This window comes from Giraffa tippelskirchi, chromosome 10 (assembly GCF_054371585.1).
Source record: "Giraffa tippelskirchi isolate mGirTip1 chromosome 10, T2T-mGirTip1v1.2.pri, whole genome shotgun sequence".
Taxonomy (NCBI): Eukaryota; Metazoa; Chordata; class Mammalia; order Artiodactyla; family Giraffidae; genus Giraffa; species Giraffa tippelskirchi.
Genome location: NC_137284.1, coordinates 158,838,501 through 158,860,212, shown reverse-complemented (window position 1 = coordinate 158,860,212; position 21,712 = coordinate 158,838,501). Strand labels below are relative to the sequence as shown.

The 21,712-nt window shown below is 52.2% G+C and overlaps 1 protein-coding gene across 3 annotated transcripts in view; it reads right to left on the bottom strand.

Annotated features, from left to right (window-relative positions):
* DPP6 (dipeptidyl peptidase like 6) overlaps positions 1-21,712 on the bottom strand; it is a 774,296-nt gene that overhangs the window by 118,083 nt on the left and 634,501 nt on the right. For all 3 annotated transcript variants that reach the window (XM_081537115.1, XM_081537116.1, XM_081537117.1), the window contains one exon: positions 3,920-4,040. In XM_081537115.1, coding sequence (XP_081393241.1) covers positions 3,920-4,040 — 121 coding nt within the window. The remainder of the gene's footprint in view (positions 1-3,919; positions 4,041-21,712) is intronic.

Below are 21,712 nucleotides of genomic sequence, written 5' to 3'. Positions count from 1 at the left end.
AACTCTTTGCCAACTCGTGGACTGTAGGCTGCCAGGCTCCTCTGTCCATGGGATTCTCCAGGCAAGAACACTGGAGTGGGTTGCCATTCTCCTCTCCAGGGGATCTTCTGTCGACCCAGGGATCAAACCCAGGTCACCCCCATTGCAGGCAGATTCTTTACCATCTGAATCACCAGGGAAGCCCAACTTGACCTTAGTAAACCTTAAAAGAGTTGTGGGACACTTTTAAGTCATCTTTAACCTCATATTAAAATAAAGTACATATACACAATGGAATATTACTCAGCCATTAAAAAAATACATTTGAATCGGTTCTACTGAGATGGATGAAACTGGAGCCCATTATACAGAGTGAAGTAAGCCAGAAAGAAAAACAACAATACAGTATACTAATGCATATATATGGAATTTGAAAGATGGTAACGATAACCCTATATGCGAGACAGAATAAGAGACACAGATGCATAGAACAGTCTTATGGACTCTGAGGGAGAAGGTGAGGGTGGTACGTTCTGGGAGAATAGCATTGAAACATGTATATTATCATATGTGAAACAGAACACCATTCCATGTTCGATGCATGAGACAAAGGCTCAGGGCCGGGGCAATGGGATGACCCAGAGGGATGGGATGGGGAGGGAGGTGGGTGGGGGGTCCAGGAAGGGGAACACATGTAAACTCATGGCTGATTCATGTCAATGTATGGCAAAAACTATTACAATATTGTAAAGTAATTAGCCCCCAACTTAAATAAATAAATTTATTAAAAAATAAAATAAAATAAACTACACCATTAAGAAAAAAATAAAAAAATAAAATAAAATAAAATAAAAATGCTATGTAACTGCATGACATTTGCCCAGAAGAATATGCACTTCGCTCATTCGCTCATCAAGATAAGTGCGTGGCTGCTGTGAGGGCAGGAGTCTGCAGTCAGTGAGGCTCGTGGTCTGAAGTCGCAGCTGGCCTTGAGGGCACATTTCCCGGTGTGGGGGCTGCTTCACTAAATTAGGGGGTTCCTACAGAGTGAGTATAAACCTCGGCTCAAGGGTTGGGGGCTCCCGGCAGCCCCCATGTCTCCTTCTCTTCCTCAGCCCTTGATATTCTGAAATGTTCAATATGTTCAGAAGATCCTTTCTGGGAAACAAAGCACATCCGTGTGGCATCTGACTGCCAGCAAACACATCAGTGTGGCATCTGACTGCCAGCAGGCCTATGGGCTGTGGGGTGGCTTAGAATTCATGTAAGCTTTGCTTCTTCCCAGAACTAACGTCTCCGAGTGAGTCAGGCACCCTGCAAACGCTTTCAGGGTATTTTTTCCTCCTAATCTTGCCCCCTACCAGTTTTTAAAAGGAGCACTTGGAGGTGAAGCAGTTAAGTCACAGATTAGAAAAAGGTAGCCTTCAGAGTTTACCTTCCCATTGTTAACAAGGAGCCGAGATTCCTCGCGGGTTCCAGGAGTCTAAGCATCAGCGTATATAACCTTCCAGGGAACAGCACTCAGCAGACGGAGCTGTACATCAACCATGATCGATTTAGAATATTGGGGCCCTGTTATCACACCAACACAATTCCCTGTAAATGCCCTAAAGAAACATTCTTTTCAACCAGTTTGCTCAAGCAAAAGCTTACCTTGAATTGCAAGGCAATGAGTTTTTTTTTTTTTTATTAGGAAGATACTAAAAAAGATATTCTCAATCTCCTGGTGATGGATTTTTAAAAAAGATTATTCCTAGAGCGGGTCGAGGCTCTTCCTGCTGGGACCTCAGTCCCCCCCCCTCTGGGGGCCGTGGGGTTATTGCCCTGACCCCTCTGCCACTCACAGGGCTGTCTGCCGCAGGACAGCAGAAGCATGGTGGACACTGCTGTTTCGTCCAGTGACACCCTCGTGTGAGCCCAGTGAAACCTCAAGGTCGATTCTCCCAGGGGCCCGGAATGCAGCTCAGAACCACACTCGTGGGTGCTCTGAGCAGTGGTGGCCATGATGGAATAAGCATGGGGCTTCTGGGGAGACCACACGGACACGGACGGTCATGATGGGCGTTCCAGCATTCAGCCAGGAAGTCAGCTGCACAGGATCAGGGCCGTGGTGGCCTCTGGGAAGGGGCTTGGCGGAGGGAGGACCTTCTGAGATGAGGGAATGTTTTGTGTCTTTTAAAGGATTTCCTTTCAGAAATTATTTTATTATTCTTACCATTTATTTTTATTTTTTGGCCATGCCACGTGGCACGCGGGATCTCAGTTCTCCAGCCAGGGACAGAACGTGCACCCCGCAGGGCAGTGTGGGTCCTTAACCACTGGAGCCCAGGGGAGTCCCACGCTCTGCGTCTTGATGGGGGTGCACAGTGCACGGGAGTAAGCCCATCAGACCGCGGCCTTGCAACTGTGCATTTAACTGTCGGTGACTTCCGTCTCGATTAAAACAAAGAAAGGAAACCAAGTCACAGAACCTTGAGCCTCAGTGGCTTCAGTGAGATCACAGCAGGAAGTGGAGCTGAGCATACGTGTCTCTGTGCTTTATCCTTCAGGATATAAAAGCCCCTGCAACGCAGAGCCCAGATTAAGGAACGCACCGCCCCAACAAAATGACATCTTCTGGGCTTGGTCACGCCCCGGTATCCCAGAACCCCCGGTCCAGCCCAGCACGGCGGACTCCTGCTGTGATCATGGGTTCTCAGGCGGGAAGGATGAGACGGTGGAAGAAGCGCGTCCACACCTGCATTTCCAGGGAGGGCAGTCCTGTAGCTGAACAGTGACATCCCCCAGGGCATCTCCCCTGACCTCGTGCCAACTCGGACAGCTGACCTACCCTCACCACCGCCTCCGCGGTGAAACGTCTGCGACATGCTCATCTTAGAATGCATTTGCGAGGGCGCCCTGGACGGGATGTCCGTGACCTCACAAAATTCACATGGAACCTCAATCCCCGCGGTACCGGTGTCTGCGGGCAGGGCCTTCGGAGCCTCTGTGATGGGATGGTGCTCCACCAGCAGGATGAAGGGGCCAGAGCTTGCTCCCTCCTTCTCCCCCCGCACCCCCATCCCGTGAGGACACAGGGAGAAGGCGGCCGTCTGCAAGCCAGGAAGAGAGCCCTCACCAGACATCAGCACCGCCGGAGCCCTCATTTGGACATCTAGCCTCCAAAACCAAGTGAAATAGATAGAAGGTGCTCAAGCCACCCAGACTTGGTGTGCTACTGGTATCACAGCAGCCTGGACTATTGCAGCGGACATGAGGTGCTAGGAGGCACCAAAGCACTTTGCGTAGAGGTCGATCAGGCCGCCCAGACTGTGGTGTTCTACTAGTATCACAGTAGCCTGGACTACGGCAGCGGACATGAGGTGCTGACTGCACTTAGCATGGCTCCTGGCAGCAAGCAGCAATCGGTACATGACCGTTACCGTCCTAGCAAAGTTCTCATTAGCATGGAGATGGATGACAAGTGCTTCAGAAGAGAGCAGCTCACTCAGATTTCAGAGATTCAGTAATGCCCACCGCCGGAGTCCTCTGGCACCCAGTGGCAGGAAACGTCCAGGGAGGTGGACGGATGCACGCAGGCCAGCACGTCACCCTGACCCGGGGGGTCACCCTCTGACGTCTTCCCCAGGCAGAAGCAGGCGCTCCGCCTCTCGGAAAGGGAGCGGGGGACCTGGGAGTCTGGACCCTGCCTGTTCCGGAGTGACCCCCTGCACAGCACAGGCTGGCGGGGGCCCAGCACACCTGGCCATCAGGTGAGAGGCCGACACTGCAGGCTCCCGCCAGCTGCCTGCTGCTGCCTGGGGCCCCATAGTCCCTCTGGAATTTAGCCGAAGCTCTAGAAACTGGAGCTTAATTGACACAGAGTCCACATCACCACCACGAACCACCATGAAGCAGCGGCAGCGCGACCACAGGAACCATGCCCCCGCCCCCCGCGTACCTTCGTACAGCCAGTCGCTGAGGCCGTTGTAAATCACACCTTCCTTCCCAGTGGAGACCACGCGGATGGCCTGCTTCCCGACGTGCGCACAGTAGTAGATATTGTTTTCAAAGATAAATATCTAATTGGAAAGAGAAAAAAACACAGCATTAATCAAGGAAGCGGTTACAAACAGGCTGTTCTTAAAACCTCAAACCAGCCATTTGGTCTGCATTTTCCTGGTGCCTTTATTTGACAGAACAAGAGTCTCAAGATCCCTTGGGGTTCACCCACCTCCAGCACCATCTACACTGAGGGTCAGTCAGAGCCTCAAACTACACACAGTTCACCCAATGCTGTCATTTACCACAACTGGACAATTGGTCGGATACCCTTGGGGGTGTTAACATCAAGTTGCATTGACTGTCTTAGCAATTGCATTTTCCCAGCAGTTATGAATGGGGGGGGGCTGGGAAACTGGAAACCTGAGACTTAGTCACTCAACGTTTACTAAAAACTACTTAATGGGCTTCCCTGGAAGCTCAGTCGATAAAGAATCTGCCTGCAGTGCAGGAGACCCAGGGTCCATCCCTGGGTCGGGAAGATCCCCTGGAGAAGGGAACGGCAACCCACTCCAGTACTCTTGCCTGGAGAATCCCATGGACAGAGGAGCCTGGGGGGCTGCAGTCCATGGGGTCGTGAAGAGTAGGGCATGACTGAGCGACTGACAGTGGGAGAAGCGGGCAGCAGAGGATGAGATGTTTAGCGAGCATCACTGACTCAATGGGCAGGAATCTGAGCAAACTCTGGGAGACAGTGAAGGACAGGGGAGCCTGATGTGCTGCAGTCCATAGGGTTGCGAAGAGTCGGACACGACTTAGTGACCGAACAAGACCACCACCACTTAGTGGGCACCTACTCTGTGCCAATCCTGGGACAGCGCATTGATGAATGAGGTGGGACGCAGCATGTGCTTTTACTCTACTTACAGCCTGGCAAAGAAGACAAACTTTAACAGGAGAATGCTCTGACGGGGACAAGTGGAGACGCGGGGACATGTGACGGTACCACTAGCTTAGGCCAAAGGACAGGCCTGAGAAAGCGACTGAAAAATATCAATTTTTTAATTGTGGTAAAACACACTTGACATGAAATCTGCCACCTTGGCTACTTTTAAGTGCATAGTTTGATGGCGTTAAATGCACTCACACTGTCGTGCAACTGTCAGCACCATCATCTCCTGGACTCTTTGTCATCCTGCAAAATTAAAGCCCTGCCCCCATAAAACACTAACTGCACTCCCTGCCCCCAGCATCCACCATTCTACTGTCTGCGTCTTACGCACCTGACGACTCCAGGGACCTCGTAGAATAGAAAAGTGCAGTGTGTGTGCTTCTGTGTCTGGCTTATTTTACAGAGCACGATGTCCTCAAGGTTCACCTGGGTTGGAGTAGGAGTTAATATTCTGAGAAAGTGGGTTTTAGGCTGTGATCTGAACAGGGAGCAGGATGAGGAAAGGGGGCTGAGAAATGAGATGACACGGAGCAAACAGCTTGCGAGAAACCAGAGGCAGGCGTGGGCTTGGGGGACTGGGGGAACAGGGCGCGAGCTCCCAGTGACCAGAATCCTGCCAGGCACAGGACCCCAGGGGCAGCGGGAAGTCTTGGCTGAGGCTTGAGGAGGGAGCACCAGGGCTAGAGGTGAGTCTTCTGCAGGTGAGCCCCAGGCCGTGAGGATGCAGAGAGGATGGGCAGGCGTCAGCCTGTCACTGCGGGAGTGAGGATGGAGGTGGACAGAGGCGGACCGGCAGGGACAGCGGGGAGGACACCCTGAGTGTGGCCAGTGCAGTCGTGGAGGAGGTAGAGAGGTCCTCCGGCTGCTGGCTGGGTGACCCGTGTGCAGCACTGGGGTGCCCTGGAGGATGTTACAGCTCTGACCTTGGGTCAGCCCCAAATTCTCTGGGCGGTCTAGGTCAGTGGCTCTAAAACTCGGCTCTGTATTAGAGTGATCTGAGGGGCTCTGAAAACCCTACTGCCAGGTCCAGGAGCCCAGCCCAAGGATCAGAATCTAGGGGTGGGACCCTGGCATCAGTTTTTTAAAGAAACACTCCAGGTGATTCCAAAGTGCAGCCAAATCTATGAAACAGCGGCCCAGGAAAAAACCCAGCGTCTCCCGGAGCCCTTCAAGCACGAATCAGCCTGTTCTCAAGGCCCTGGTCAGTTCTGCCTGTGCTTCTGGGTCTGAATGCTCTGCCTCCCACCCCCACGGGGAAGCAAATCTCCAACGTCTATAGAAGCGGAGCTACGTGGACCAAGAACAGGACTCAATCTTTTTAAAAGAAATTCTAAAAAATATATTGTCAGTGTCATTGACGAGACCAGTGAGAGGGTATTTTGCAAGCATGGGAAACAGTGCAAATATTGACATTTTAAACAGAATTATGCCAAAAGGGCATTTCCCACAGACGGTTCTCACGGAAGGATGGAGCTGAAAACTCGTCAAGTATCAGCTTCCTGCTCAGGCCTCCTGCCTCTTAAACATTCACTTCAACCAGAAATGAGCTGGAGAACTTCCAGACACAAGTACACATCCTCGTTTAATTTCTGCAGCTGTTCTTACGAGTTTGCCGAAGGGTAAAGATGTATTATGAAATTTTAACTTCTTTTTATGAGTTCTAAGCCTAACAATGCAGTTTTGAATCAAGTCAGACCATAGCCAATTAATATTCTGAATAAGTAAAATCTGCTATGATAGACATTAAATCCATTTTCACGTTGGCTGCATTTTTAATGGAAGGAAAACAAAAGGGAACAAGTTGTAGGGAACGTGTTTTGCTTTGAAGATGTTCACGTTTACAATGCGAGTCTGGTTTCTACACGGCTCAGTCCTCTCCAGGCCCTGCAAGAGTGTCTGCACCCTGTGCTCCGGGAGCACCACAGACCTGCTGCAGGACTGGGCCAGGGCTGGACTCCCAGGGGTCCCTTTATCCGTCACTGGAGATAAAGGCATGGGCTTCCCAGGTGGCTCAGTGGTAAGGAATCCACCTGCCAATGCAGGAGACACAGGTTCAATCCCTGGGTCGGGACGATGCCCTGGAGGAGGACATGGCAACCCACTCCAGTCTTCTTGCCTGGGAAATTCTGTGGACGGAGGAGCCTGGCAGGCTACTGTCCATGGGGTTACAAAGAGTTGGACACGACTGAAGCGACTAAACAATAACGGGATAAATGCAGAGCCCAGTCTTAGGGTGGGCGTGAGGCTGAGTGAGCTGACAACTGCAAAGCACTGAGGACAGTGCCTGGCACAAAGGAAGGGCTCAGTAACACACCTGCTAGTCTTGTTGTGGTTACTCTCATCAGACAAAGTTTTATTCTGCCTGGAGGGATTAGGAGAGGATTCCTGGAGGAAGTGACCAGGAAGAACAGCCACGTGTTCGCAGGGTGGTTACCAGAAAGCCCAGAAACACATGGAGCCAAAAGGGGAGCTTGTCACCTCAGGACACCGGGGCTGGGATAGTCACCGTGACTGGGTACAGCTTAGCCATCGGTTCTGGAAAATCAAGGCCCAAAGGGAGCCGTACTGCACAGCTCAGGGCTTGACTAAAAGGCAGCGGCACAGCTCCAGTGGAATGATAAAACAGAAGGGACGCTGCACTTGAAATAGAAGCTTAAATTCTAGTTGAGACTACCGGACATCCAGTTCTGGGTCTGTTACTTAACCTTGTCTTTATAACTTAACCTCATGTCCTTCACTACAAAACACAAGGTTGACTGGATGATCCTAAGATTTCCTCCATATTTAACCCCACTGAGTCCAAAGGTATCTGACATCTGGAGAAGACATTCAGCAAACTAATTAGTGATGCCACTACCAAACTCATAATTGAAAGGAGACTATTTATCTTGAAGGGGAAATTCAACATTAACGGTGAACCCAACACGTTACTATTAAGGGGAAGACAGAGTCTCTGGATTCCAGCTGAAGCCCCCAAATATCACTCATCCTGGGTTCCTTTAATTGACACGGCACAGCAGCTGCCCCTCTCGAGACACATTCCCGGGAGTGGTCACGACCTACTGATCGCTTTTCCCCTTCTTTCCTGCTTCTTCTCTTGAGTTCCCCCACTTTCTGACCGAGCACAATTTTACTAACATTTCCACAATAAAGGAGGATGAAAGATCCTGTTACATAGGACGTTAGGTTTACTTTACAGGTTGAGATGGAATAGTTTGGCTGGTCATGGGGTGCCCACTGGTTCAGCAGTGACGATACACTGCATTCCTACAGCAAACGGGATCGTCCCTGTTGTGTTCACTCTGTTCCCGCTGGAAACTCTACACAGTTGACCCACATCACTGGAACACTGCACATGGACAAAACAAGACACCAGAACATGGAAATTCTGCCTCTTGAAACCTGGTCAACACATCCCTCAGCAGACTGTGGAGGAGAAGCAAATGGCTGACGGAGGCCGGCTGACCTGGGGAGGCTGGCGCCCATCAGGTTCCTGTGTCCACCTGGCTTTAGTTTCTGGGTGTATTACAGATGTCACCTCTGGTCCCCTGAAGGGCTTTGTCCACGGGCCACAGAACAGCAAGTCAGAAGCACCAACCGTGACTAAGGGACTGGACAGCCCTCCTGTTTTCAGAGCTGAATGGCGTCTGCACAGAACTTGGCTTTCTGGCAACTTTCTGTTTGTTGCCCTGGACACTGGTCAGGGTGGGTGCAGGCTGGAAGGGGGGCAGACCGCTGCTGACACGCTGCAGCTGGCCGAGGAGGACGGCACACACCGGGAGGAAGCTGTCGCCGTGGCCTGTCCGAGTACACGATTCCGGTCACCAGGCACATCCCTCCGGGCACCCAGGGGCTCGGGAGAGGAGTCAGGAGGGATTCCACAGCCCCCCACGGGGGTCCTGAGTGCTGTGCTGCCACCTGGCAGTGGGTACGCAGAGGAGAAGCCCCAGGGCTGCTGGAGTCCCGTGGGGGGGCTACACCCAGGAGCGCCTGCTGACAAACGGCCGCTGTCCACACCCTGCTGAGCCGAGCAGGTGCCAGGCGTGAGTCGACCCGTCTGCTTGGCGGATGCAAGAGTCCCTGTGGGTGTTTCCGAGCCGCCATCAGGCTCCTGGGACAGCCCATGTTCCCTGGGTTCAGGTCAGCAGACACCGGGATGGTGGGGCTCCTGGGTCTCCACTGGAGCGATGTTATTACGCAACAGTGACAAGAGGGATGTCCACCAACACCCACGGGAAGGCGAATGAAACACTGCTGGGACTTGTTTTTGAAAAGCAGACTGGCTGGTGGGAAATCACACATCAGCCTGGCCGACCATGAGGTGGGAACTGGGACGATGCACAGTCACCATTGTCACGGTGTGTGCGGGACAAGTTAAGAGTCACAGCCCTGCAAGACACGCAGATAGACGGTACACGACTATCTTCAGTAAAACAGACTGTCTGCTATTTTATTCCCGTCTAGATGAGAGAGAACGTGAGAGGGTTGGTGGGTGGGTATAAAATTTAGTTTTAATAAAACTAAGGTTACATAACATATGGTTTTGCACAATGTTTGAGAATCTATATCAGAAGTGCTTTTCCGTGTCATTAAGCATGCTCTGAGATGTGCCTTTTAGGAGATACACCGTAGCTTATTTAATTATGCCCCTGCTGTTTGACATCTATTCTGGTTTTTATCACAATAAAAATGCTCTTGTGTGCGTCTTAGGACTTGGTGGGATCTCTGCCATTTCCCAAGGATAAATTCCTATGAGTAGAAACTATGAATCATGCTCCTTGCGCAAAAAAAAAAAAGGGTGGAGGAGAGGAACAGGTGGGTCAGAGAACCACACAAAGACTAACCATACAGAAGTGTTTATACCAAGAACAGCAAGAAATCTTATATCAATGAGAATATTTTGTTTATCAGATTTTCAGACTGAACAGCGATACCCAAGTTACTCAGGAGGCCCTGTGCTCTCCTGGCGGGGGCAGAGGGTGGCTGCACACGCAGTCAGAAAACCACGTTGAAAAGGACTTTTCTTGGGTAGATTACGTGAGAAAGATGCTGGACAGAACACATGGCCTTCTCAAACCGCGTCTACAGAACCTGACGGCAGTGGGAAGCTGTAGCCTCTGACCTAAAGGGGAACAACAGACGTATTTGTGTGTAGACGCGCACCGTCTCCCAGGTCAACAAGTGAAGGTGCTGAGAATCGCTGATTACTCAAGCTCATTTCGGGAGCTGAGCAATTCTTTCCTTACTCTGTTTTGCTCTCCGAGCCCCTGCTTTGGCCATTCTACTGCTCAGCTGGGCAGGGAAGTGACTGTCTGTTCCTCTAGTTGGTGTCTGAGTCTGCAAATGCACTGATGGTGGGGGTGGGGGTGGGGTGGTTGGTGGTGGCAACACTGTTGAATAAGCTAGGGTTTTCCAGACTCTCAGTGGCTCCTGTACAATTCGGGAGCATCCATCAACCCCACAGACGCACGTGTGGGCGCCTCCAAAGAGCCGGCAGGGCACTGGGCACTGGCTCTGCAAGCTCTCGTCTGAGTGGTGCTGGGGCCACAACTGTGCTGTGTGAACGGCTCACGTTCCAGTCTGCCCATCGCCCCAGATTCAGCACACTTGGCTCTCACATTGGTTCCTGCCCAGGCAGCGGTGGGACCTGGCAAAATTCACACAATTGTCCTGCCTTTAGGCTTTCACACCCGTGAAATACAGATAATCACACATGCCGTGTCTACCTTATGATGCTATCGGGAGGATAAAAGGAGAGACAATTGTGCTGCAGAAAAACTTGAGGGTCGCGTCACATTTCACTGCAGCAAAATAACACGGGATTTAATGCCAAAGAGCAGAGTTCAGTGCCAAGAAGGAGAAACTCTTGCACACCATCTAAAACCATCCTTCTTACTAGAAAGTACTCACATTGCTCATCCTTTCAAATATCAACCACAATCTAGGAGAAGCATCTGAAACATCACCACACAGACCCTTTCCTTGGCGCAAACGGAGGAAAAGCGTCCTTTTCAGAGTCGGGCCCCCGGGAAGAGCCCTCAGGATCTCTTCCACTGCTGAACTGGAACTGTAACCTGCAGAGCTCAGAGGCGCTGCTTTTCCAAAGCTGAGGGAAAAGCCTCAGAATGAAATTATGCTCCTGTCCACCTGGTGGCCACGTTCAGTCCCCGGGAGCATGGGAGCTGAGCAAATTCACAGCGGCCACGGGGATGAGCCCCGACCGCACCCAGGACCTCGGGCGGGTCTGCCCAGCGGAGCGTGGGGCTGGGGCGGGGGGAACATGCCAAGCTCCCTCCCCTCCCCGTGGGCCTCCAAGTCTCGGGGCTGCCTATGGATGGGCTGGTCGGCCTCCCCAAACGCCAGGCTGGGGAGTGCTGGGAGGAAGTGAGCGAAGGGCTGCGAGGCCAGGGACAGGGCGCCTGGGCGCAGGGTCATGCAGGGCTTCCGAGCTGGGACGTGGAGGGAGGGCGGGTGGGCAGCGGCTCGTCAACCTCGAGTGCGCCAAGCCCACCGTGGGATCCGCCTCCGCAGGCCTCCTACCCTCTGCTGCCTGTGGCCCGCAGCTTGGCCTCTGCCGGAGAGCCGGTGCTGCCCATGGCCGCACCTGGACAGGGCCACCCTGTCCCTGGGGCACCCCAGTTCCCAGGGGCGGGAACTCTCGGTACCCCCAGGAAAAGCCCCCAGAATCACTCACCGTCTGGGGTCAGCATCTACCACTGAGCAAGTCACCTTTCTTTAGAGGATTTGGGTGGGAGGGACCTTCAAAGCCACACGAGGGCCTCTCTCAGGGGCTTCAGGGCTGCTGGCAGCTCCTGGAGGGGCCCCCAATCTCCCTGGGGGGACCGCCTCTTGGGCCGAGCTGCATGGCCCTCAGTGGCGCTGTGGTCATGGTCATGAGTGCGGCTGCCCCGCAGCGACGGTGCTCACCCTTCCAACAAAAGGAGGATTTCCCGGGTCACCAGTCTTGGGAGCACATTTGCTTTTTTTTATAGAGGAAGAACAGTATTTGTCAGTCCTTTGTGGTGGGGACACATATAAAGATGGGCTTTTAACTTTTCAAAATCTAATATGCACAAATTATTCACATTTCAATCTCACCAAAATTCAAATGTTTTAAAACTGATGGTGTGTCAACGTTAAAATCGTAGTGTATTATGCTTTCTTGGAGGTAAGTGAAAAAGTGTTGATTTTACGGTAGATATTCATTTATATTTGATGAATTTGGGGGAGCAGCATTTGATATGTCATCCTACGCACTGTTCAAAGTGCTTTATATATATTAACTTTTTTGAGGGAATTCTTTTGGTGGTAACCCCTCTGATTCCTGGGTCAGGAAGATCCGCTGGAGAAGGGAAAGGCTACCCACTCCAGTATTCTGGCCTGGAGAATTCCACGGACTCTATAGTCCATGGGGTCGCAAAGAGTCGGACACAAATGAGCAACTTTCACTTTACACCTCTCCTTCCAGCATTTCTTTTTTAAGTTTTTAATTGGAGGGAATACTTGCTTCTGTCTTACTCCAGGATGTTCTTGCTGGGCACTTAGCAGAGATCTCTGTGCTCCGTTGGCCCAGTTCGAAGCTCTCCCTTCCCCATGATCTGTGGCTCTGGCCTGCCTCTGAGCACCACCTTTGCCCTGGATGCCAGCTCGGACATGCAGTGCAGGCCTGTGCACCCCGAGAGCCTCCCCCTCCCGCCCCACCCTGGCCTTGGCGATCCTCAGTGTGGGTTCAGTCCAGGTCATCCCTCAGCGTCTCCCTGATACAGTTATGAAGTTAATGGTTTCCTGCCCCTGGGTTCTGGTGCTGGAAGGCCCAGGGATTACTGATCTACCTGGTCCCATAGAATATGTCTTTTCACGGTGAGAGAGTGAAACAAATACCCAGAGAGAAGTGGAGCTAAAGAGAAGTGAAGGCAAAGGCAACGCAGAAAAGGCAGGTAGAGGGAAAACATGCGTGCTCTGAGGATTTACTCTGGCACCTGGATACAGCTGTGCCTGATGCCAAACCTGCGTCTGCCCATCCTGTGCAAGTAAGAGAGTCTCTCTTTTGTTTATTCCATTTCAAGTGGGAATTCTGTCCCTTGTGACTGAAAAACCCTAGTGAACGTACACTCTTGTTTCACTAGTTACCGCATTTCTGTGGTCTGCCTTCTCCCTCCGTCTGAACCCTCTCCTGTGTCAGGTGTTATGAATAATGATGAGGTCTTTGCCCTCAAGGAGCTCCAGGTTCAGGCACATCCGTATCTACGCCTAAAGAGATGCACAAAATTACAGCAGATAATGAACACTAGTTCCTGTGCCGCACCCAGTGATCAGCCCTTTGTTTTCTGGAGGAGATCTCATCCTTACACTTTCTAAGTGATAGCTCTGAGAGAGTAACTTTTTCTGGCTCACTCAAGGAGACCGCTGATGCAATCCAGAGATCCACAGACCTCTCAGAGGCTGGCAGGCATAGGGGTGAGGATAAATCAACAGAAGCAAAGAGGAGAGGGCGGGTGGTCTGGGGGGGATAGAGCAGTGATGTGGTCATCAGAGGTCACCCCGGACACTCCCCACACAGCCAGCCCCAGGCTGGAGTCCAGACGGGTCACACCCTCCCGGGTGAGTGATGAAGTGCGTGCTGCTCTCAAATTCCCAAAATGCCCACTGAAGAAACAGCAAGTTCCACAATCAAGGCACACGGGAAACTCAAGGGGAACCAGACTGGGTAGCACTAGACGGTGCCCAGGGAAAGGCCGGGGTTCCAAGCTGACCAGAGCACTAGACTCAGCCTCTGGTTAGCAGCACTGGGGCCGCTCCGCTGGTGGGAGGCAGGAAGGCAGAGATTGGAAGCCCACCCTGGGGACAAACCTGCAAAGTCAGACAGGAAGAAGACACTGGGAGGTGACCTTCAGCGCAAGTGAATTCACCCAGCCCCACAGCCGCTTAGAGGATCAGAGACGACTGTGCTGAGGAGGAAAGAGCCAGGACCTCTGGGTCATGTGGGGGAGGGGGAGGCAAACGCACAGGGCTGGGAAGGTTTCCGAGGACAGGTGATGCTGAGCGGCTGGGGGCGGGGGTAAATGGTCAAGGATGCATCTGAGCTCCTGGGTAGGGGCTGGAGCTGCTCCCCCAGTGGGGGGCCCCTGAGCTCCTGTTCACCTGGAGAACCCGAGGGGGCCGAGGGGACGTGAAGACGTGGTGGGGTGCCCTCCTGCCCCAACGAAGTGGCCTCGCTCACCCTGCTCGAGGGCAGCGTGTCTACATATCAAGGCAGAACCATCCCCTTGATGTTTCACTTCGAGAACTGAACTGTGCTTTGGAACTGGACTTTGAACAAGCCTGCATCAGCCCAAGCCATCCACACACGACCACAAGGATCTCCCAAAGCACCATGCTTTCTCTCCCTGTCGGCCTCAAGAATGCTTGGCTCAGTCTGAGTCTCAGACCCTGACACCCTCTCTGGTCACTCTGCTGCATGTGGCGTTTTCCTTCAGAAAGACCTCGCTGGCCCATCGCTCTCTGAGCTGTGTGTGGAGCGTTTATTAGAACTGCCTGTCACTAAATTCAGTGTATGCTGTCTCCCCACACAATCATAATCTCCAAGAAGAGGGAGACTGAGCTTGTGCTTGGTTTTATGTCCACATCAACGCCTGCAGAGAGCTGATACTAAATATTTGCTGATTAATGGGCTTCCCTGTCTCTGCTGGTAAAGGATCTGCCCTCAATGTGGGAGACCTGGGTTTGATTCTTGGATTGGGAATATCCCCTGGAGAAGGGAAAGGCTACCCACTCCAGTATACTGGCCTGGAGAACTCCATGGACTGTATAGACCATAGGGTCGCAAAGAGTCAGACACAACGGAGTGACTTTCACTTTCACTAGCTGAGGGCTCTTTGTGTGCTTGGCACTGACAGATGCTCACCCACATTTGGTTTATTTCATTCTTGCCAACAAAGGGCTTCCCTTGTAGCTCAGTCAGTAAAGAATCTGCCTGCAGTGCAGGAGATCCGGGTTCAATCCCTGGCTCGGGAAGATCCCCTTGAGAAAGAAATGGCAACCCACTCCAGTATCCTTGCCTGGAAAATCTCATGGACAGAAGAGCCTGGGGGGCTGCAGTCCATGGGGTCGCAAAGAGTCGGGCACGACTGGGCGACTAACACTAACAAAGGTCTGTACAGTCAAAGTTTTGGTTTTTCCAGCAGTCATGTATGGATGTTGGACCATAAGGAAGGCTGAGCACTGAAGAATTGATGCTTTGAACTGTGGTGCTGGACAAGACTCTTGAGAGTCCCGTGGACTGCAAGGAGATCAAACCAGTGAATCCTAAAGGAAATCAACCTTAAATATTCATTGGAAAGATTGATGCTGAAGCTGAAGCTCCAATACTTTGGCCACCTGATGCAAAGAACTGACTTAGAACTGGAAAAGACCCTGATGCTGGGAAAGATTGAAGGCAAAAGGAGAAGATGGCGGCAGAGGATGAGATGGTTGGATGGCATCACCGACTCAATGGACACGAACCCTTGGGCAAGCTCCAGGAGATGGTGAAGGACAGGGAAGGCTGGTGTGCTGCCGTCCATGGGGTCACAGAGTCGGACACGACTGAAGGACTGAAGACCAACACAGAGCCCATGATCTGTGGCCTCTCATTGTCCAGACACCTTGGCAAGGACAATGTTATTCCAGATTGTTAGAAATGAGATGCAGGCTCAGAGAGGTTACTCTTTGACCTGAGGTCATGGTGCTCATGACAGAGTTAGAAACGGACTGCTTAACCCACATGCCTGTGACTCTGGGGCCAGCGGTGCCAGCAGCCTGCAGAACCAGCTGGAACCGCGAATTCAGGCCAGCTGGGTTTCAGCGGGCTCTCCGGTTGGTGACCTATATCAATGAAAAATAACAAATGATTTCCAGCAGCTCTGCTGGTGAGGACGGTCTGCTGGTGAGGATGGCTGCACCCCTTCATGGGAGGGGTCTGAACAAAAACACAAAGATTGCGAACTGAAAACTCTCTAAAAGCACCGAGACAGGGGACAAGTGTACTGACTGGTAGAAAACAGGCAGCCTCTCAATCTCTTTCTGTGCAGTTACATTCAAGCCTCGTCAGTTGCCAGACACAGGCTTCTGACTCTGAAGAAGTGGAAGGATTCTGCAGTACTTTCCTAAGGGGATGGCAAAGGACACTTTTTTTTCTTGGTAACTTTCCGGGCCTTTCTGTGTACAGTCCAAACATGAGGCCGGCAATGCTGCCCCTGAAACGTCATTCAGACCTTGCTAGTGGGATCACCGGGTGGTGCCAGCTGTGTGAGGTGTGCAGGGTCTGCTCTGAGGGGACACTGAGGCCTCTAACACCTTCCCAGACCCGCCAGCTCACTCCCATCAGACATGTCCCCTCTGATTCCCGGGGTGACGGGTCTTAGAACTTTCTTCTTCTCCAAGGCAATGAAATAAACAGCCAGCCTTCTCTTCAGCCACTAGGGGCTCATTATCTGGTCTGTAGATTGCTGGAGGTCTTTGAAGCTCTTCTTTTCTCTGGCTGTTCACCTCCTAGCCTGTTACTGCTCATCAGCATCGTGGGGGTCAGGGCCCGGCTCAGAAGCCCACCATCCTTGGCACTGATGCTAGAGACGTCGGCCGCGGTTCTGCTGGGACCAGCTTGGGCTGTCCTGTCGGGTGCTGAAGGCCGACTTCTGCGACCTGTGGAGCTCTCATCAGTGACCTTTTCTATTATTCACACACCAAGACAATAAAAGATCAACGGCCCCAGAGTCAAACCAGAAAATTCACAAGAAAGATGCCATGGGTGTTAATTTATGGAAAATAATCAATCAACTAGTAAATACATACTAATTTATCAACTATGGTATGTAAATACATACATGCTGATTTAAGTAGGTATGCAATTGAATTATATTAGCAAAGATTTTTGAAAATTCATAGACTCAACAATGTTTTTAATGATAAAGCCTGCTGCTTTATGCAGTAAATATATGACTGATTAAGCACATAGTAAACAATTTGTAGATATGTATCAAGAGCCTTAAAAAAGTGTGTAATACTTCAGTTAAAAAAATCAATTGGCAAAAAAACCACACAAAACGCTCATTGTTTCGACTCAGTAATTCCTCGTTAGGAATATTCTAGGCCTAAAGATACTCCACGGTATCAACTGTAATACTATGTGCTGTGCTGTGTTTAGTCACTCAGTCGTGTCTGACTCTGTGACCCCATGGACTGTAGCCCACCAGGCTCCTCTGTCCATGGGATTCTCCAGGCAAGAAAACTGGAGTGGGTAGCCTATCCCTTCTTCAGGGGATCTTCCCGACCCTGGGACTGAACCAGGGTCTCCTGCATTGCAGGCGGATTCTTTACCAGCTGAGCTACCAGGGAAGCCCCGGTGTAATATTATATACATCGTAAATAGTCTAGATGTCCACAGGGAAATGATTTAATTTTTGTAAATCCATTCTATGAACTGTTATGTAACTATTAAAAATTATGTTTAGGACAAGTATTTAATTGTAGAAAATGCTAACTGAATCATAGTAGGCACAAGTTGAGATATATACAACTAATTATTATAACTATAAAATACTAATAATTATTATAACTATATTATTATTACAACTAAAAGGTTTCTACTCTGGGAAACAAGATTAAGAGAACACACTAAAATATTAACAGTAACTATCTATGAACACTGGATCTACTGGTCCTTTTATAAGACTTTTCCCCCTGCTTTCCACATTTTTTTACTTTCTATATTTTGTACTATTTTTACAGTCGGGAAATAAATAATAAAAATCAACCAACTACCTAAAATGGCCCGGGCACCAGCCCTGGGAAGCGGGGCTAAAACACGGGACATGAAGCATCCTGACGGCCACGGGGTGTCAGGCGGCGGTTGCTCAGTCGCTCAGTCGTGTCTGACTCTGCGACCCCAAGGGCTGCAGCACCCCAGGCTTTCCTGTCCTTCCCCATCTCCCGGAGCTTGCTCAAACTCACGTCCATCGAGTTGGTGATGCTATCTAACAGTCTCATCCTCTGCATCATGCGTGATGGGAAAGGATCTGGAAACAAGCATTCAGCACACGAGGTGGGTACCGGCAGATTCGGGGGGGGGTAGGGGGAGCCAGCGGGGCATGGAATCCTAGCCTGGGGTGCAAGGACCCCAGAGAGGACCCCTGCTCACCTCAACGCTCCCTGTCTTTCACGGCTGCCTGTCTGAAAAGAGCCCCTGTGTCCATGGACAACTCGCTCTAGAGTCAGCAAGCATTCCAGAGACGGAGGACGCAGTGAGCCCTCCAGTCCTGGGCGTGGGCTTTGCCTTCCAGGCCCAGAGCGAAGCTGGTATCTGTGTCACTGCTGCCAGAGAGACCTGTGTCTTCCCACCCCCACGGCAGGCTGGGTCATTGTGTCTGCAGGCTCTGTCCTGCGACGACCCCAGCTGAGGCTGGAGCAGCCAGACGGGGCGGCTCCGAGTCTGTGCTGGGCAGTCCGGCCCGCCCTTCATGGTGGGCGCAGCTCCGGTGCACACTCTGACCACCGGAGGCCACGAGCATCTCTGCAGGCACCTGGCTGGGGGGAGGCTGAGCCAGGGCCATGGGGGGTGGCAAGCTTCCGGGGGGCATGTGTAGGTGTTTGGGGCAGGGGGCAAGGGGGTAGTTACGGCTCTCAAGGAGGGCAGCCTGGACGCAGAGCTGCTCCGCCACCCGCCTGGAACTCAGCCTCGGGTGACCCGCCAGACGTCCCCAGACTAACTTTCTTGCCTGTCAGATGACCTTGGGTGCCTGGCAGGGTCCTCGGCTCATGGTGGACAGCCGTGTTCACGTCCCCTCTGGTTCTTGAATACTGGGCTGGAAGCCCTCGGTGGGGCTGCTCATTCCAGCACCACGTGAGGCCCAGCGACCAGAGCAGGACTCGGGGACCTTCTGGAAGCCAGCACCATGTCCCCTGCCCTCTCCCCATCAGGGCAGGGCTCTGCCGTCCTGATGGAGCCCTCAGGCCTGCCTCAGTCCGTCGCCCGCCCCTGGCTCCCCACAGCTCTTCCAGGAAACAAATATCACTGTGGAGGCACAGAGACTTTCAGGTACATCCTCCTGTAAGCTGTGGGGAGGCGTGGCTTTGATCCCCAGCTGGAGGAAGATGAGATGCAGGGAGGTGAAGCAATCGGCCCGACGTGGCAGGCGGGGGTGGCCAAGCTGAGGTCCGGCCCAGGCTGTGGCTCCATGATCCGCCTCTGTGCCCTCTCTGCACCGGGCCACCCACTCCGACACTCACGGGGCAATCCTCCGTAATTGGTGTTAAAGACGTGTGTGCAGGCGCCCATCCACCAAGGCCACACGTCCCAGGGTCAGTGGCGTAGAGCCAGGCTGACAACCTCGTGCCTGGAGACGCCCCATCCCCTTAGCGCCCCGCTGATAACACCTTGTGTCACGCCGCTCCAGCTTCCTCCTCACTAAGGCCTGTCTCAGTGGCTCGGGCTGCCATAACAGAATAGCACAGATGGGGCCACTTAAACAGCAAGCGTGTATAGCTCACAGTTCTGGACGCTGGAAGTCCAAGATCAGGCTGCCGTCAGGGTCGGGTTCTAATGACAACCTTCCTCTAGGTTCCCAGACGGTGCTCAGGCTGTGTCCTCACATTAATGAAAACCTTCCTCTAGGTTCCCAGACGGTGCTTGGGCGGTGTCCTCACGTGGCAGAGAGAGACCATCTCTCATGTCTCTTCTTATAAAGGCACTAATCCCATTTGTGGGGGCTCCACCCTCATGACCTAATCACCCCAATGCCTGCTCACCTTCCTGACACCATCCCACTGGAGATAAGGGTTTCCATGCATGAATTTGGGGGACACAAACCTTCAGTCCCATAGCAGTGCCTTCCAACCCTGCTCTGCAAAGCCCGAGTCTGTTCTGCCTCTTTCAGGAAGCCTTCCATGACTACCTCCATCTCCCTCCCTCTAATGCATGAGCACCAATCACTATTATGTGATAAAGGGCATCATTTAATCTCTGAACTGCAGCGATCACCCAGCACAGTTCCCTGTCTTGAAAAAACCGGGGAGTTAAGACTCTTTAGCTTCTCAAAGTCTGTAATAACTTTCCTAGATTATGTCGTGTGTGTGCGTCTTGTCCAAATATTAATCTCCTTCAGGCCACGCTTTTTCCTTTATCTCGTATAAACACTGGCACAGCTCTGGGCAAACACAGGGCTTATGCTCTGAATCTGAGCTGTCAGAGTTCTCTGCTCTTGGCCTGGGGTCCCAGCAGCCCCCTCAGCTCCTGGAGAACCAGCAGCAGGCTCTGCACCAGGGTTGAGCCTCACACAGCCTCAATTAATCCCCTAATGGGACACCAGCATCTCAGGACCACGGCGCCACATCTCTTGTCACTCGCCAGCCATAGATTCAGGGCACATTTTAATGACAAAACAGAAAATGTCTTTTGAAATGTTGTCTCAGGAGGCAAATCTCACTTTTCCAGGCATGCTGGGAACAGGTAGGGAACAGGCAAATTAGTACTAACTGACCTGATTGGTGAGGTGAGGTCACTGGGCAGGATCTTGTGCAGGCAGGTGCGTGGGGAAAGGGAGGAGGAGATGAGCTGGGGGTTGAGGATGAGAGGGTGGGCTACGAACGCCCCCCGGGGGTCGTGAGCAGGTGGGCTGGCTGCCTGTGCATCTGAGACTGTCCTGTGTTAACACTGAACACTCAGAAAAACTTGGGTGGCCTGTCCCCCCAGTTCAGGTGACTTGTAGATGGTGGGGAGGGCTTAGCTGGTCTTTATTATCTGTATCATGGGTTGAAAATTCCCTGGATGATCAATGAGAAAAATTATGAAAATAAAACCCCAACTCCCACGTCTTCCTATATGGTTACACACATCCACACACGAGCCTTCACACATGTCTGTGTCCAGTTAATACAATGACACCAGGAAGGATGCTTTAGGGCATCTCTAAGAGACAAGGGTTTGATCCCTGCATCAGGAAGATCCCCTGGAGGAGGGCGTGGCAGCCCACTTCAGTATCCTTGCCTGGAGAATCCCATGGACAGAGGAGGCTGGCAGGCTACGTACAGTCCACAGGGTCACAAGGAGTCAGACACGACTGAATTGACTTCACACACATGCTCTGTTTCTGCTCAGACTCAGCCAGAACCTTCCAGGCCTCCTAGACCCACCAGGAGCTGCAGGACCATGGCATGCCGCCTGTTGGGAGCTGGGCCTGCAGCTGAGGGCGGGGAAGGGCAGCAGAGAGGCTGCGGCTCTCTGAGGTCACAAGGCAGGTTTGGCACCCAAGGACACACGTGGCTTAAAGACAGATGTGGTGGTCACGGCCTTGGGAGCCCAGCCTAAGGCACTCCGTGCTCTGCCTGGCTCCGAAGGGGCTGCACCAGCCAGGGCCTCCTACCCGTCCGGGAGGCTGGCTCTGCTGAACTGGGACACGGCTGAGCCCAGTGGGGAGGGTGTGGTGGGACAGTTTAATATGCAGCCAGTCTTCTGTGCTGAGCTTGGTAATTAGCACTTCTGGAAAATCAGTGCACTGTACAATGTTAGCAAAATGAAACTGCTAATTAATAAAGCAAAATTTCAAGCTCCTTAGAATTTCAGGAGACATTTAAGCTGCCAACTCTCACTTGGAATTATGGAGATGTGACTTGGAGAAGACTTAAGGGAACCATTGTCAGGAGGCTCCTCCTTGAGGGTGCTCCGCGCTTGCTTTCCCTTGATGGGAACCAGTGCGCCGTCGTAACTGCAAGGGGACTGCGGTGCAGATGGCCCCTGACTCACGATGCTGTGACTGCAGTAGAAGCTGC